Consider the following 19,278-nt stretch of genomic DNA (forward strand, 5'->3'; position numbering starts at 1 on the left):
TATGTTATGGTATTTTGAGTCAAACACTATTTGGTTAAACGGAAATTCCAGAAGACAAAATGACATCTGGGAAACATTCCAAACTGTGGGTTTGGAACGCCACGAGGGTGAGTAAATAATGACAGAATTTCCTCAATGGGGCTTCACCACAGAATTGTGTGGGCATGCTGGTTCCACAGTGGTAAAAAGATGTTCAAACCGGTTATATTCACTAATGGTGCCACTGATGGCTCATGTGCACTGAGCTTGAGTCATCAGATCCTCATGAGTTTAAGCACAGATGCTGAGCTGCATCGTTCTGACAGCATTCTGGGAAATGTAGTTCCAGACATGAGGGTGACTAAAAGGTTCATGCGAAATGCCTTCAGAAAATGTTAAAGATCACGGTGAGTTGCAAAGGTTGAATTCTTATGTGACTATGTTAAAACAACACCAGGATCGAGGAATACAAGACAGAGAGGATGGAGGGAAAATGAAGATACTGAAGTGACCACTGATTTCAGCTCAAAGCAATTGAAATATGAGATTAAACTTTTCTGAAACCATTTCATAGTTCCAGTTTCGGCCGGCCTACTTGTTAGCTTTTAATCAGTGTTTTAAATTAAAACCATGCCGTTCCTCAGGCAGTTGGATCAGAAAATCAATTTAAGCAATTAATTTCAGGTGCTTTTTATAGCCATTTCCTCTCACAGGTGTCAGAGTTTGCGAGTAAAGTCACTAATTACTGCTCAATGTAGCATATTCAGATGAGACGGCAAATTATTTTGTGTGTATGTGCATGTGAGAGAGAAAAAGAGAGATATGTGTTATAGTTGAAACGTTTCTAAGCAATAAACTATAGAAGCCTGTTTTAAATAAAAAGGGTCATTAAGACTTTTTATCTCACAATTCTGAACTCTAAATTTGTACTTTGTTTCCTGAAATTCTGAGAAAGTTATTTTATTTTTATTTATTTTTTTGCCACAGAATAAAAAATAAAAATTTATTTGTGACATTTTATGTCACACTTCTGACCTTTTTTACTTTTCTGTTTATGTCTCACCAATCAGACATCTCTTCTCAGAATTGCGGAAAAAAAGGAATATCTAAATTGTGAGATGAAAAGTAACAATTACCTTTTTCATTTTTCTGTCCTTTAGTGGAAACAAGCTTCCATATTAAACCAATTACGCTACATATATGTTTTAATAAATTGGCAGTCTCTAGACAGTGATAGACAGCCTTGTTTTTGATGGAATTTAAATTGGCATTTCATCGTTGAATATTCAGCATGAGAAAAGCACTGCTGCCTGTTCTGAGATGCCAGCGCACTGTTCTATTGTTTAAACACTGAGCGATATTTGTGACAAGACAATTCAAAACCTTGAGGTAGCGAGAGAGTTATCTGATTCATTTACAAAAACAATGTTTTCTCTGAATGCTTGAGGATTCAGCAAGAAAAATCCAATGAAGGTGCCCACATACGAGACCTTATAAAATGATATGTCTAATTTTATTTTGAGTATTTTATTATGTATGAGCCATTTCCTCACATCTTCATTTTCTCACCCTCTCCCACAGGTATTCCTCTCTCTGGTAATCCCAGGCACACAGACGGGATCGTTCAGAGCTCACATCCCGGCTCTAGACTTTCTGCCTGGGATCTGAACTCACCCTATAGCTCCGGCCTCTTGCTTGCAGCTGAGCAGTGGCTGGGGGTGGGGGTGCGGCGGTGGAGTGGCTCCCTTCCACAGCTGCTGGGGAACCCTGTAGGTGAAACACCTACTGAGGGTAAGTTTCAGAGCTCTTAGGGAATATAACACAACAGCAGAAAAGGAACCACTACCCCCCAGAACCCCAATCCCACTGCCCCCTAAATATTTACCACTTAATCATGTGATGTGTTGTTACACTCCTAGTGTTATATATATTGTTCTTGGGTAAGGTTGCACCAAAATGTATTTGGACACTTTCTTAACATTAGTTACAAACTATCAAACCAAAAAAAAAATTGATTATGTGATTAGTTTTAACTAATAAAATGGTCCCAGTCCTCTTTGGGGTCAGTAAGATTTTTTTTTTTTTTTGTTATTGTTGTGATCTTTTAAGATTCTCTTATGTTCACAAGACTGCATTACTTTGATCAAAAATACAGCAAAATATTATTATTTTAAAATTAAATATTATTACAATTTAAAGTACCTGTTTTTATTTTTAATATTTAGTAAAAGTTAAATACTCAGCAGCAATTACTCCAGCCTTAATGATCATTCAGAAATCATTCTAATATGATCATTTGAAGCTCAAGAAACTATTATCATCAATGTTGAAAACAGGTATGCTACTTTATATTTTTAGTGTAAACCATTATTTTAATAATTATTTGATGAATAGAACGTTCTAAAGAACATGTATTGTAACATTAAATGTCTTTACAGTCACTTTTGATTAATACAATGCATCCTTGCTCAATAAAAGCAATCCTCAATATAATGCATCCTTGGTCTATTCTATTCTATTCTATTCTATTCTATTCTATTCTATTCTATTCTATTCATTTTGGTCTAACTTATTAAAAACACACCTTGCTATGTGCACTGTGCTAGACTAACAGAGACTTGTCACAGCACTTGTATATTGTTGCTTTCTTAATAATATCTTACTGACCCCACATGTTTTAACTTTAGTGTATGTTAACACTTGTGCTTGCTTAAGTGTGCTTGCATTTTTGTTTTTTCAATGATCTAATACATTAATACACTTTTAATTGATGCATAAATGTCCAAATGAATGTAATAATATTTTTATATAACCTCAAATATTACATTTATTAAAATATTTCACAAATTTCTTTTATTATGACCTTAAAGAGCAGGTTTGGTATCCTAATACAAAAAGTCCAGAGAGAAAAGGTGCATGTTCAGAGCAGTGAAATAATGGTCTTTTATAGTTTATTAACTGAAGGTTTTGATTGACAGGATGATAAGAACATGATCTTCCTGAACTTTCACTGGAACATTGTAAAAATCAAGACAAGTATCGGAAGAGCTATTGCATGCTTTAGAAGTGATGTGATTAACGCTGTTGTGTTGGTATAAATCCTACAGCTCCTTCAATCACCCTCAGCCTGGAAATCGTGACATTTAAAAAGCCACATAACTGTCCGGGTCAAGCTGGGTTGAACATGGGTCAGCGTTCATCACTTTGATAATGCACTTCAGGTCTTTCGTTTGGAAATCCGTCACTCAGCTGTTCTCTGCAGCGATTAGTAACAACAAAAAGCTCCACTGACTGATTGGTCTGCCTCATTCTACAGTGAAAAGCCTTCTCCACGTGTAAGATTCATATCTCAGTGGGGCTCCTCCCACTCCTGCAGAGCCAAGTAAATACAGTCCTCGCCAAAGAACGGCTGAGGAAATGCCAATGTAGCCCACACCAAAGGTTACCCTGTCGGCTTCTCTTAATTGGATCAGCTATCAAGCGCCGTGATGCCCTTTGATTCCCATTCGCAGCTGGACCTCAGTAGTTGCTTTTTAATTCAAAGAGATCTCGCTGGACACTATTGAGCGATGGTGCCTCGTTTGGTTAATGTGCACGTCAAATTCAGAGTGGAAAACTGATCAAAAAGGGATTTCTGCTAGTTATGAATTGCTTGGCTTTGTTTATGGGTTTTCAATCAGGGTCTCTTATGAGAGGAGGTAATCAATAGAGATAAACCGTTTCAGAGGTAATAAAAGATCGTAAGTTATCCTTCCACTCAAGGTTGGAGAGAACATGCGGTATTGATGGAGCTGATCTTTTTATCAACAGACTTACATGGGCAAATATGTCTAGCTGAAACATGCACTTGCATCAAAAAAGAGCTAATTGGGCGGCTAACAAAGATGGATTCAATTTAAAAGTCTATGAGACCCTTATTAAAAAGAAACTGCTTGACTTTGGCACTCTTTCTCTATGCCAATTATGTAATTTAACCTTCTTGCTAGCCACAAAAAGTTTCCTTAGATGTTGGTCCCTAAATGAAGTGTCAGCTTTTGTAGATTCTAATTTGATTGGCACTTGTTGGACTTCTAACAAATTAAAAACACAGTCTTTGTTTATTAAGAGATGTGGCTAACGTGTGTGAAACTGAATACAGCTTGACACCTCAAGGAAAACACTGTGTATTGCAATAAAATGCTGATTTTGTCAAAAAGCAGCTCTGTAGCTGGCCAGCCCCATGTTGATACAACAGAGCTGGTGAGTGATAATATATCAGATGTTGCTGGATGGGAAATTCATCACCCAGTGTGAGACTGAATTGCACAGACCTTCCTCCCCACTGTAAACCTGATATTAAACATAGTTTGGGTTTTGATCTACTGGTAATATAGTCTAAGATAATAATCTTTGCAATACATTTAATGTCAGGTGTCAGGTTGCCTAAAAAGGCCTGAATTTACATTATCTCAAGATTACAATCAATGAATCAGATGTAAGCATGAGATGAATGTTAACGATATCTTGTTCTGTAGAGAGAGAAGATTCAAGATACATGCAGAGCAAAGCCGTGAAAAAACAAAAAAACAAACCTCATTGCCAAGATTAAATACATAATTACCAATGTGGCAAGTGAAGTATAAAATATCAGAAACATCAAAGAACATATCTTATGGTCTTTTCTTTCTACATAATATACTGTGTTTACACTAAAATATCTTTTTTAAAATAGGATTTTGCATGGTATCATCAAACTCTAAATCTAAATATTACATTTTTTATTTTTAATTGCAAATTTATTAAACTAATAAATACATAAATAGACATCAATGTCACAATGTAATAATATGACTTTAAACATGATTTTTTTTTGATTAATATTAAAATTACTGTGACAAATTCAGAAAATCCCAAAGGGTACAGAATTCAAGTTCTCAATAGAGATGAAATCCATTAATGGTGCTAACAAGTGCAGGAAACAATCTAAAAGGTGCACTTGCGAGGTGGAGTCCAAAGACTATATTTGTGTGTGATGTTTAATGCTATGCTCTTTGTTGATACGTAAAACTTATATTAGAGTTGCACTTGCTCAAACAGCCCAAGTTAACCCTGGAAATGAGCTTTGTGGGTAAATTTTTAATTTTATGTCATCAGTTGCTTTCCTGGTGTTCCAGCTTTCAATTCTCCTAACATGAATACTTTTGAGAATCTTTCTGTTATGTGAGAATTAAATGTGTACAACCTGCTATTTTCAACTCTGCTAGTGGAAATGGACCAAAGTAAACGAGGGTTGATGTTAGTTATGTTTTATATACACTACATATTATTAGATAAAAATCTAGTACTTGCAAATGCTTGTTACACTACTTCTGTTAAATATGTGCTCTGCTGATATGACGCATAACACCAAAGAACTTATAACATGTTAGGCCTGATAAAGCGGGCATGAAAAACAGAATGCATTATTTGTTTATTAATTCTACGTCTTAAGAATCTCAAATTGGCTGAATGGTTCATCTTGCAGCACAACATTCATGTATCTATGTATGGCTGATGGGTCTTTTTAAGAATGCTTCAGTGCTTTGTTGTATGATTGATGGGTTTGCTTTCATCTTCCGATCAATATAAATAACTTGAATTTAAAATCAAGAGAAAATGGACACTAGTTTTAAATGGATTACTTTGTCAAGTGGATTGTTTCTGTGGCACAGCTCTAATCAAATTACAGTTGATAGTGATGGATAGGGCTTATCATGATGAGCCTCTAAGAGTAAAATAAGCATAAAACTATCCCACAATATCCCATACTGCACTCATGCAAGGACCCACCCACGCAAATGCATATATTTAAGGACACAGTGGTGCAATGGTGTATATGTGGTATTGAATGTCTGATTTTAACATGTGATGCCAGAATTTGAAATATATTGTCATGAATGCTGTTTTGAAACATTTGTAAAACTTGCAGGCTTGATTATTACATTCAAATGAGGGCTTACTCCCTTTAGACATTGTCTATCCATGTGATCCTCCACTGCAGCCTATATGGTTGACTGGACTCACTTATTAATTAACCAAAGGTGTGTAAGATACACAATGCAATGCTACATTCATAAAATAGCCCCAAATATGTGCATATAATTTTTTTTTCTGGTAATGGGAGGCAGCGTGATCCTACCTTGAACTCCTCCAGGATTTTATACGTCTTCCCTCTATATTCACAGAAGTTTTTGACCTCCTTGCATTCGGGGCAACATCCGTTGTGTTCCACCTTGGTGCACTTGGGGTGTATTTTAGGACACTCGGGTTGGTCACAGACAGGACCGTCCTCCGTGCACACGCACGGGCAGTTCGAGTGACCCGGGAAGAAGCGTTCCCCGAGCTTGTACACGAAGCCACTGTCATCCACGCAGCCTTTCCCTCGGTAGTCATCGAAAATGATGTCATTGTTGGCAGTTCTCTCAGCCTCGTCCACGGCGGGATAGTCCTCAGGGCCGACAGAGGCCGGCGAGACAGCGGCGTTCAGGGCGAGCAGCACGACGCAAATCGCCGGGAGAAAAGGGCCCATCCTTCGCCGCGGCAGTCTGACGCATTCAAGGAGAGTGTCCCAGGTCCCTTAAATTGCAAATCTCCATGCTGCAAAAAAATTACACTGAAAGAAATGTAAACAACCCGTAGCTTGATGACATGCGTTTTCTTTATGTTAACTGATAAAAAAGATCGTCACACTATAAGTTAATAATGATCTAAGTACAGTTTGCTGAGAGTGTAACCAGGGATGAATGGGGAGTGTTGTAACAATGTGTGCTTTTCCTTTAGCAGTTATGAAATATATGACAAATCTACAGTAAACTGTATAAATAAGTGTCAAGTACACAAGGTGCCATTACCTACCTTTCTACTGGTGTCAGTTGTTGTGTATGAATTTGTTGTGGAAGTCAAATTGACTTTAATTCAGTAGTCATTTAATTTTATATCTCAAATGTTAAATATGGGGATTATTTTTGATTAAATATTATAATTTTGAATCCCTCCCCATCTGGTCAGTCGCGATGTAAACATGTAGATAGCTGGTCAGATCCAATCTGAATGAGCTGGTTCAGGGGATCACCAATTTGCAAATCAATTTGTTAACCTGACATTTTGCTTTCTTTCTTTTTCCCTTGTATAAAACGTCTGCTGCCTTTTCGTGAGATGGTAATAATGTATGTTAGTGATTATATTCGTGTAGCTCATTTCTAATTGGTTAAACTGATGGTATTACAACTCACCCAATATTACAGCACTCCCCGGTCTCCCATACTGGTTAATCTCTGGTAAAGATCTGCCATTTGTTCCCATCCAGAATGCACCGAAGATACCCATGGACTGATGAAGAGTCAGCTCATGTGAACGAGGTGCGTTTTCCTAATACATTATGTGTTGGCTCTGGTACTAGTAAGCTCTGTATCAGGAGGGGGTGAAGATATTACCTCAAAAGAAAAGCGTGTGTATGTGAAAACAATCCCCGAAGAACAAAGGCAAATCCACAAAAACAAAAACCCAGATGATCACTGCCATCAGACGGTGCTCAGCAAAGTTAGCCAGGATATCTATTTCCCAGGGACAACAGGTAGCTCTCCAGCTTCTAATCCCTCATAGCACTGCAAATAGGTGTGCATTCACCATGTCCGTACATTTCTACGCTCTGAATTACATTTACTCCAAGAGCCCTGAAGAAACGACACGGTTTCTGTGTCATTAACGAGTGCGTAATGGGCTTCGGTCCAAATGCCTCTTCACTCGTGAAAGCTCGAGAAATTAACCATGAAACAGCACGGTACTGTGAGATTCTGCACTTAGAAAATCAGAGGAGCTGCCAGAGGAAAGCACTTCAAAGAAAGATTTTTTTTTTTTTTACATTGAAAGATAGTCTAGTATTGACAATACGTCTAGTCTATGATAAAATGACTACCCCTGGCATGCTGAATGTATATGTGCAGACAGTCCCTGCCTTGAATGTAGAGAAACATGTATTTTAGTAATTCATATTTTCGTGAACATAATTATTATTGCATTGAAGTATTGCAATGAGCACGAACACATTTTAACCAAGTGGCTGGACTCGACTTACCGCGTTGAAATGTCTGGTTCCACTTTGTTGGAATCGTAATCAAGCGAGCAAGTGCACCTTCGTGATGATAAGACCACAAAAAATCATTCCAATTCGAGTTGGTGCAAAAAAATGCCTACTCCAACAGAACAGATAATCCGAATGTCTATAATATTTACAAATGTAAGCTGATCATGCCCACTTCAGAAATGACATATCCAGAAACACAATTATCCTTCCCCGATCATTAAATGACTTCTCAGAAAATGAAAAAGGAAGAGGAAAAAAAGATCCAAAACATCTGTACAAAATGCACTTCCTTCTCGTGATCACCTAGTCATCCGCGGCATTTAAATCATCTCCCAAATACTGCAGGTGGAACAGTATAACGCCATTTGTTCTTCGGCACCTCCGCCGAGAAAACATTTTGATGTCAAGTTAATAAACGAGAACTGATTCGATATCATAACGTTTCCCCAGTGCGAAAGTAAGTTTATCTACATTGGAGATGCTCGTGCTGCCAGAGCAGGCAGAAAAGCATCGTCTGAGACAGCGCTACTAAGTTGAGTGCGGAGAGGAATGAGAACAGAGGAGCGTTTCATCTTCAATAGGTCGCCTCAGTGAGTTCAGCACCGCGGACAGCGCCGGATCCGGAGTTCAGCACCACGGAGAGCGCCTGATTCTTCGCTGAATCGAGCTCTAGTCGTCTCGTTTCTTCTCTAATCAAGAACGATTTTATGAAACGTGCAACAGGACAGTCCCTCTGGACCTTAGGAAATCGTTTGCTACTCTTCTTAGTGTTTTCGTTCGTAAATATAAAGAAGTTATTGAATCGAGACCAGTCACTAACTGCGGATTTGAGCAACATTTTAATGGTAATTATAAACTGACACCAGAGAGATATGCAAAATTGTTGTGCAGAAGGTAACCTATAGGGGCCACTGCATTACTGTATTTGATAGTGAGCTGAGGGTGGACAAAGCAGATGTTATTATCTGTGCCTTCTATGTCCTTTGTGAACGTGTAAACAATGAAAAGCTGACACTAAGTTTTACTGTGTGTTGTTATAAATCCATTTCGAATGCAGGGGCTTTATCTATCTGTCTATCTATCTATCTATCTATCTATCTATCTATCTATCTATCTATCTATCTATCTATCTATCTATCTATCTATCTATCTATCTATCTATCTATCTATCTATCTATCTATCTATCTATCTATCTATCTATCCATCCATCCATCCATCTGTATTTATAAATATATAATATTTGAAATTGTTTTCCCAGGTCGGGTTATGTGTTATAACCCCCCCAAAAAATTACACTGATGTAAAATTGAACATCTTTTAAGAATAAAATGGAATGACTAGTTAAGTTTACCTGCTCTGAACTAAAGTACAAATTCTACAAATGGATTTCAAATACAGAACTGTACAATACAATACAATCTCTCTACTTCAGTTTGCTTGTTTTTGACTGTTTTCACTGTGTCTCATTACATTAATGGTCTCCAGGACCGAAACAGTTACAGTTTCTGCATTATTATTGTTCTCATGGTAACACAGCAATGAAGGTTCTGCAGAAATTACAAAATTAGAAGTTCATCCTCAAATGGTGACACTGGCAGCTGTTATTGAATAATCACACTCAGTTTATGTTTTCCTCCGACACTGAAAGCGCTAAGCACCAAAGTTCTGCAGTTAAATTCAGTCGGTTGCAAAAGTGCTCCCATGGGCCTGCTCAGTCACCTAATTTTCTTCATGAATGGAACATTCAATATAATTTCAAAGACCCATAAAATGGGTCCAAACAAAACAAACAATAACATGGCAGAATTAGCTATTGACATATCCATAGCAATTGACAAAACAATACCAGTGGGTTATGTAACATCACATTGCATAGATCAACAGTTGAGGTTGGGTTCTGTGGGTTTCATCCTTGAATGCAAACATTCTCTAAAGCCGCAGATGGCAGCCCATCTTAGATACATGCTGTTCACATAGCAGAGCAAATCAATAGAAAAGTATCTGAAAGCAAGGACACACGGTTTGCTTTTAAATGTGAAATTTCATCTAGGTTATTTGCCCCTGAAGATTCATTAGGCCTGTTTCAGGAGAGTATGTATGGGCAAAGCCAAACATGAGAAACTATCTCTTAAAGTCTTCATCCCAGTGTGACTCTAATCGAATAAGCTTACCTCAGAGGGAGACGGAGTCTAGTGTGCCTTTGGCTTAACCTTCACTCTCTCTTCCTTTGCTAAATCCTTCTATGGAGAAAATACAAGTCGGCCAAACTGATATATAATGAATAAATGGAAATACGTTATCCATATCTAAATATGAAATGTTCAATGTGGAAATCATCGGTCAGAGCCAGTGAATGAGTGTTGTGTCATGAAGCTTATGCCTTCTCCCTGTCATGAATTTGCTCTGCATGTTTCTCACAGAAGCACAGGGGCTCTCAGCACATCTGTCACATCATGTAGGAATCAAGTGTGTCTGACCACAAGTGATGACATCACCGGCCGGTAATTGGGGCATGTTTTCTCACTTTCTCGTTCAGAGGGTGTCATCCCATGTAAACGATCCCACCCTAATTGGCCTCAGCCTTTCCTGCCTTTTGAAAGGTTCACAGACAGGGTCAGATTAGGGTCGTCACTCTCATTACAGAAATCATAACACTAGTGCATGAGTTCTTATTAAACAGTCTACCAGGAGTCGTTGAGATATGTCATTTAAATACAACTGATGATTGTGAAATCAAGTGTGTGAATCTAATGTCTTAAAGCTTCTGTGGTGAGATAAAGGAATCCAGGTTTTCAAAATTACACTGTCAGTGTAGAGGCTGTATGAGTTCAGTTTATTAAAGAGTGGATTCATGCAGACATAGCAATTTAGCAAGGATATATCTCCTGGAGAGACTTTGAAGATGTTAACATTTCTCCATTGAACCTGATCTTGGCAAAAAAAAAAACAAAAAAAAAAAACCTTCATCAAATATGAGGCAAATACAAATTGTGCAGCTTTATTTAGATGGATTTAGATTTATTTAGATTCAGCTCAATTAAAGTTACATGTTGATTCAGTTCAGTTCAATAATTGTGTAAAGGTCATCAATTATGTTCAATTATATATTGTATAAAATATATAAAAACATTCAAACCTGTATGACTTCTTATCTTAGTGTTTTGATTATTCTGTATAGTGAAAGTCAGTGGGGCCTAGTGTTACTTTGAGCCCCACTGACTTTCACTCTACAGAATAATCGAAACACTAAGATAAGAAAGTCATACAGGTTTGAAGTGACGTTATGGTGTGTAAATGAAGACCGAATTTTGAACTTGTTTCACTTTTTCATTTAAATGGATAGTTCACCCAAAAATGAAAATAACCCCATGATCTATTCACCCTCAAGCCATCCTAGGTGTTTATTACTTTGTTCTTTTAGACAAATACAATCAAAGTTATATTAAAAAATGGCCTGGCTCTTCCAAACTGTATATAATGGCAGTGAATCGTGGTTGAGATTTTGAAGCAAAATAAAGTACTCCACACAGCTTCGGGTGGCTTGAGGGTGAGTAAATCATGGGGTTATTTTCATTTTTGGGTGAAAAATCCTTTTAAATAAATATTTTACCCAAAAGTCTTCTCAGAGTACCCATAAACCTGAGTCTATGGTTCATACCTGATCTCGGATCATTTATTTTAATTTATAGACATTTTCAATGGCACATTTGTATAAGAAAAAGGAAGACTTAACCAAACAAGCACTAATAAAAGAACACATAGTATACAAGCACTTTTCAAATGTAATAGTATTTGATGATTTGTTAAATTGCATTCAATTTATAGGTGTTTTTATGAGTTTTTATTGCATTTAAACAGTTCTGACCTGTAGGCATCACCAGTGTATGGTGTTTCAAGATCTTCAAAATGGTGAATAATTTTGGAAGCAACTAATTTTTGAAGTAAATTTTTCCTATCACTATTGCACACTTCACCTGTAATCAGCTGATCCTAAAACATGACAAATCATATTTATGAATGGCCATGCTTTCTCCATGTCCACTGCATCCCACTAGCCAACTCAAAACGTCACACATACTGTTTATCTTAAGATCTTGGCCAGTCTCAAAGGGCGGCACACTCACCAATTACGGATGGGAGAGGGGTGACAGACTAAAAGACTGCGACTGACATTTCACTCCAATTCCCTGTCATGTACTGCAGTGGCCCATTTTGGCAGCAAATCAATGAGAAGATTGTGAAATGAAAAATAAGGCATACAGAGAGAACACAAACAGTTGTAAAAGTCTTAATAGAACAAAATTGGTGGAGCCACTTTACCGTGTGTATCACTTTACTTTTCACTTTGCGTGTTTTTTCTTGCATTAAAGTAACAAAAATCCAGCAATGAGGACAGGAACAAAATGATAATTACGAATTGTAATTTTGCCAGTTTTTCTGTTGGTCTCCCACCACAATAGTAACATTGCAGCCATTCCGAACCACTATGACTCCGACTGATCCATTAGCTCTGCAACTATTCCTGACTGATCCATTAGCTTTGCTTCCAAACCCTAGAAAATTAGAAATGACTGTATTCACAGAACAACAAACACTAAAACACAAAGGTATGTCATCCATTAGGGTGTTTTCAAATTCAACTTTCATGTGTATATCTGAGGCTCAGAAGAGTTTAGACTCTTCTCTTGTTTTGCTGTCCTCAGAGGGCTAAACAGAGACTATTTGGGTCTGATCAAATCGCTGGTAAAAGCATCAGGGAGCATGCACAGAAACCATTCAGATTCAATTAGCTAATGGAAGAGCAGCGTATTTCCTAAAGCCCTTTTTGCCTTGGCAATGCTTTTCATGGTGAGGATTTCAACATCGTTATAATGGTTTAGCCATTAGGGGTCCATTAATAGACTTCTCACAACTTCTCAGCATTATATTTGGTTAAGACACTTCATAGTTCCACAATATAAATGACACAGCAAGACACGCTCGGGGACAAGGCCACTTCAAAAATAGATATGCATTGTCTCATATATATATATATATATATATATATATATATATATATATATATATATATATATATATATATATATATATATACATATATATATATATATATATATTGCTGTTGTCTTGCACTTTTAATGTGGATTTGTAGCTCTACCTTTTTTAATCAAAGGAGAATAGAAGGATATGGCCTCTCCAAAAAATGCCACAGTCCCATGTCTCCCTTCTGTAGCAAATCCAATCCTGCATCAGAGGTGTGTACTCCCCTGGAGAGGAATAAAATGAATTCATCACACTCTCCATTATTCACTCGTTTTCTGGGAGTAAAAAATTCTTTGCTTCAGTCCAAGTTCACCTTCTGTTGCCTGCTTGATCTAGCTTAGAACAGATTAATAGAAATAAGACATTATGCACCATGTGATTTACACTTCAATGTATAAATCATTTGCTATTAACATCAAAAAACTAACTTTGTACTTTACAATGTAAACAAATTTACTAATATGATTGCAATTATGTCATGATGCTGAATTTGTCCTAAAATAAGCTTAATAATAACAAAGCAATTTTTATATTCTTATAACATAAAAATACAGTCGTGAAAAAGTTAGGAATTCACTGGTTTTCTGTATTGGGACATAAAAAAATAATGATCTGGGCCAGTTTTCCTGATAATGATTGATATTATTTAGGAATGTTTGTTATTGTTTCGGGTGCATATAATATAATATAATAATATAATATAATATAATATAATATAATATAATATAATATAATATAATATAATATAATATAATATAATATAATATAATATAATATAATATAATATAATATAATATAATATAATATAATATAATATAATATAATAAACTATATTTGTAAAGACTTGAAAGCTGAATCCATGAAAGCTGCATGTCATTGACAGTTTTTTGTTTTTGTTTTTTAGTTTATTCCTATTTTACTGGTCTTTGAAGCATGTTTCCTACATTACTTTTTTTATTAATTTTTTTTGGTTCAGTCATTTAATTTATGTGTACTTGTATTTTAATTTTCCTGTCCTTTTTAATTACTTTATTTATAAATTCAAATTGATCTGTAATCACATGAAAAAAAGCACTTGAATACAATGAAAGGTGTAATCCGCCGATTGTCCTGCAGGTGACCGCAAAAATCTATCTTCTTACGATGCACTTATGTCTTTACGATTACTCCAGAGCACTCGTAGATCTACAATGATTTTCAAGTGCTTAGTGCCGTAATATTAATATCAGTCATATGATCATTTTTAGGAACTTCTTAGGCTTACAATGCTTTTGGGAAACAGAGCACTGGTCCTTTGCAGGTCATAAAATTAGGAAAATAAAACATCAGATGAACCATAACACATGACATTCCATTGTGTCATTATTTTTTTTTTACAAAAATAAAGCAAAAATGGAAAACCATGTGTGACAATGTTAGGACACCATATAGTTCAATTGCTTGTAGATACACTTTTAGCAGTAATAATTTGAAGTAATAATTTTCTGTATGACTTTATCAGTCTCTCACATTATTCAAGGGAGGAATTTTAGCCCACTCTTCTATACACCATTGCTCCAGTTTATATTCAAGTTTATGCACAGCTCTCGCCACAGCATTTCAGTCAGGATGAGGTCCAGACTTTGACTGGGTTACTGAAACACCTTCATTCTTTTTCGTTTCAGCCTTTCTGTTGTAGATTTGCTGCTGTGCTTAGGATCATTGTCATGTTGCGTGATCCAGTACTTGCCCAACTTTAGCTGTTGGACGGATGGCCTCACATTTGACTCTAGAATAGTTATGTATAGAGAAGAGTTCATGGTGGATTCAATGACTGTGAGGTGCCCAGGTCCTGTGGCTACTAAACCAGCATGTGTGACTTTTGCTCTATCCTTCTATGACTCATATGCTCTGTAGGTTTTTACAAAACGTGCTGCTGTGAATTGTGGCCAAACATCTGCACTTTGGTCTCGTCTGTACAAAGAAAATTGCTCTGTAAGGCTTACAGTTTGTTTAGATGCAACTTTGCAAACCTAAACCTTGCTGCCATACTTTTTTCAGATACCAGAGGCTTTCTTCTGACAAGCCTTTCAAACATACCATACCTTTCCCATAGTTTTCTAATTGTACTGTCATGAACTTTATCATTTAACATGTTTACTGAGGCCTGTCGAGTCTGCAGTGAAGTTCTTGGGTTTTCTGACATTTCTCTAAGCTTTACACGGTCTGATCTTGGGAGGAATTTCCTGAGATGTCCACTCCTGGGAGGATTGGTGTCTGTTTTGAATGTCTTCCACTCATTAATAAACTTCCTCACAGTAGAATGATGGACTTCAGATTGTATAAAAAATGGCTGTATTACTCTTCCCAGACTGATGGCAGCAACAATTGCTGATGTCTTACCTCCTTGGTACTGTGTTAACACACACTTGAAGGCTCCAGACCAGAAAACTGCTTTTATAGAGGTGCTCACACTTGCTGATGATCCGTTAATCAAAGGTATTTTATAAGCAGAGCCTGACTGCTACTTACCCTCTTAATTCTTATGTTAACAGTTTGTCACACATGGCTTTTCCATTTTGGCTTTATTTTTGTTAAATAAATAATGACACAGTGTAATGTGTCATGTGTTTTTGTTCATCTGAGGTTTTATTTTGCAAATGTTAAGCCAAAGACCAGACTTAAGGCGTCCTAATTGTTTCACATGACTGTATATGTGCAAGTAAAATATTACGTTCCTACAACAGTTTATTAAATGAGAAGTTATATTTGAAAAACATAAATTTTAGACACAATATTTACTGTCTGCATTTACACCACCAACGAAATATCATCAAATGCCACAGCAGAGAGAATCAGTGTTTTAACGATTCAGAGATTCAATTAATAACTCAAAGTAAGTCACTTAAAGTTAAAAGCTTTAGGCTTCAGTGTTTTTAAAAAGAATTGGTTCAGTGCTACTTGTTTATTCCAATTTTAAACATAGACAGTATTTTTATTTATATTCATAAAATTTTTTTGTCACATTTTGAGGTACAATTGTCGCTTTTAACTACTACTTTTGCCTCAATAAACTCCAATTAAACTCGTACTAATTTGCTGCTTATTAATAGTTAGTAAGGCAGTTGTTAAATGTAGGTATTAGGTAGGATTATGGATGTAGAATATGTGCTTTATAAGAACTAATATTTTGCAACTAGTTATTAGTGATAATTGGTCCTTATACTTTTTGTTACCAAAAATCTTTATTTTTGACTTTCGTGCGCTATTATTACATAGAAAAACTAAATACAAATATCAGTTCAAATAAATTGTAAATCGCATATTGTATTGATAAGTTCCAATATGACTCATGATGTGTACCAAAGCCTTTGTGTCCTGTCCATTTTGAGACAGACAGCATGTTACCCAGCTTTGTCTGGTAAAGGTACATAAAGTCCCTGTTCTTCTTCCATTTTTCAGGACACACAGATGTTCCTGCAGGTCTCAGAGATGCTGCTGTTGTACTGATGTGTATGCAGGCCAAATCCAATGTCTGGGCTCTGCAGGGTTTCAGAGGCTTGCTCCAGTCTTTGTGGACTCATCCCCTTGCAAGACCAGGCATTTTTCATTGGGTTAAGCAAGAATTCCACTCTCTCTCACTTCAAAGTGATTTCTTGAAAGTCCTGGTTTCAGTGCTGAGAAGAAAACAGATTCACTCTAAGGTAACACATATAAGTATATATATACAAGTATATATATAAAAAAAATCACTTCTAAATTAAATGTCATTATTTACTCACCCTTATGTCGATCAAAACAACAAAACAGAAATACTGTAGTGAATTTTTTTTAAAGAACTTGTTCTTTTTGGATTTAACATTTATACTGACTTGAGTAATCAATAAATAAATTATCACAGTTTATTTTAAGGTCCAATTCTCACCATCAGCAAACTTTTGCCTCAAACTCCAAATTTGCTTCTTGTTAGTTAGTAAGGTAGTTGTTAAGTTTGAATAGGATAGGATTAAAGATGTAAAATATGATCATGTAGAATAAATGCTTTATAATAATAATATACAGCCAATATGTTAATAATAGGCATGTTAATAAGCAACTAGTTAACAGTGAGAATTGGTCTCTATACTAAAGTGTCAAACAAAAAAATCATTAAACAGGAACAGGAAGTGTCATGTTTTATACTGTAATGAACTACTCCTAGAAATGTAATGACATCAACATTTTATTTTGGTCAGTCTAATCTAAAGGTCTTTGCGATTTTAAATTGTGGAGATCTTGAGTTTTCGTTAAAGGGTGTGTCCATGGCAGCCTGACAAAATCTGATGTCTCGCCATAGGAAAGTTGTTGTAACTCTTAAATATTCAATCTTCCCCAAACTTTACATGTTTGATAAGAATCCTGGGCTGAACACATCTGAAGGCCAATATTCCATTATACTCATAGTGTCACCTGCTTTAATGCTTTATACTAACTCAAACATGCATGTTCAATCTCCACCAAATTTCATATGGTTAATAAAAGTGCTGAACTGAAGAAATCTATATGCCAAAGTCCAGTTATAGTCAAAGCGCCACCAGCCGGCCGCAGGAAGATTTCCACATATAAATGACTTTGACATATTCCTCTTATATTCACCACTTTAAATCCATATTTCTTGCCGTTCACTGTTTTACTAAAGCCACCCACTGGCGGTGAGCCCGGGTGCAAGGGCCCATTCATCGCTGCTTGCAGCTTTAATTCTATATTATATTTTTGAAGCATACTATGAATTTGTTTTGAATTCTGATTATTAATGAAAATTTACTTTTAATGTGAATGTGAGATTTTAAAGCTTCAGTGAAGTTAAAGTTTTTCAGATAACTTACATTTTTGTTCCTCACATACTGTAAAGCTATTGTATGCTTCTGCAAACTTCAGATATAGCATAACTTTTAAAAGGGGGTGAAATGCTCATTTTCACTCAATCTCCTATTAATCTTGAGTACCTGTAGAGTAGAACTGCATCCTTCATAACTCCAAAAAGTCTTTAGTTTTATTATATTTATAAGAGAAAAATAGTCTGTGCTGATTTTTTTCGGAAAATCACGAGCGCCAGTAGGCTTTTGCATTGAGAGCGTTTGGAAGTTGTGACATTATCGTGAGGAAAAAAAAACATCATCCAAAACAAACCATGGCTAACAGTCAGATTCAGCCGTTTATTTATGATCCAGAATCAGATCCAGAGGCTGAAACTGAACGAGAGCAGCAGCAGCAACGACTACAGCAGGACGTCTCTATGTGGTATGTATTGAAACTGTATATATTTGCTTAGCGGTTTTGGAAAATGACTAAGTTCCACTTTATGTCGTCTTTTTTTTTCTTTAAAGGTGCACTGAAGGTTGTCTTGCCCTCGCAACTAAAACACCGCTCCATCTAACGTCACACAGACCCATACTCGAAAAAAACTTTCCGAAACTTGTGACAAACCGGAAGAGGTGTTTTTGGAACAAAAATACTCCTTCAAACGTACAACTTAATTTTTGAAACTTTGTCCATGTTCAGCATGGGAATCCAACTCTTTAACAGTGTAAAAAACTCAGTATACATGAAATAGCATTTCACCCCTTACCCCCCTTAAATATTTTTTTTAATGGGGTTTGTTTTGATTTAATTGTGGAGAGTTACTTATGAGATTAAGGTGAGTAAATAATTACCAAATGTTTCTTTTAAGGAAAACTATTTTTGAGAATTGTGCTCTAAGGTTAACTGTACAAAGTATAGTGAGCAGGGCAGAGAGAGATTTCACTCAATCAGTTAGATTCATGAAGCCGGTATCGAAGGTCATTTGTTATAGGTATAATGTATTCAATGTAATCAGCTCCAATTACAGGCCTCCCGGTGGATATGCACAGAAAGCTGTCTAGACCCTCCCTTGACAACAGGTCTCCTGCTGTCAGCACATTGCCTAACCTGCAAAAAGGAGTGTTTTACTGACAGAAACCATGGGGTGCTTTACTAAATGATGGCAGGTCTGTTCCTGTGTCATAGGTCTTAAAATTCAGCATCTTGACTAATTATTCCCTTGTTGAATGTTAGTACTTTACAAACTATTGTGAAGGTGAGCGACCAGTGATTGCAATTACACTGGAAGCGTCTGCCCATTCAATACTCGACTCTTTGGATATTGTGTTAGATT

The 19,278-nt window shown here is 36.3% G+C and overlaps 1 protein-coding gene across 2 annotated transcripts in view; it reads right to left on the reverse strand.

The window, feature by feature from the left end:
- The window catches only part of LOC113108372 (von Willebrand factor C domain-containing protein 2-like), a 30,244-nt gene extending 21,308 nt beyond the window's left edge, over positions 1-8,936 (reverse strand). Inside the window, exons 1-3 of one of the 2 annotated variants that reach the window (XM_026271448.1) lie at positions 8,072-8,936; positions 6,137-6,610; positions 1,654-1,761 (exon numbers count right to left, since the gene is read on the reverse strand). In XM_026271448.1, coding sequence (XP_026127233.1) covers positions 1,654-1,761; positions 6,137-6,526 — 498 coding nt within the window. In that variant the 5' untranslated portion in view covers positions 6,527-6,610; positions 8,072-8,936. The remainder of the gene's footprint in view (positions 1-1,653; positions 1,762-6,136; positions 6,611-8,071) is intronic. The other variant, XM_026271450.1, reaches the window with a different exon arrangement.
- Between the last annotated feature and the right edge of the window lie 10,342 nt (positions 8,937-19,278).

Source organism: Carassius auratus, chromosome 9 (assembly GCF_003368295.1).
Source record: "Carassius auratus strain Wakin chromosome 9, ASM336829v1, whole genome shotgun sequence".
In the NCBI taxonomy this organism is placed as follows: Eukaryota; Metazoa; Chordata; class Actinopteri; order Cypriniformes; family Cyprinidae; genus Carassius; species Carassius auratus.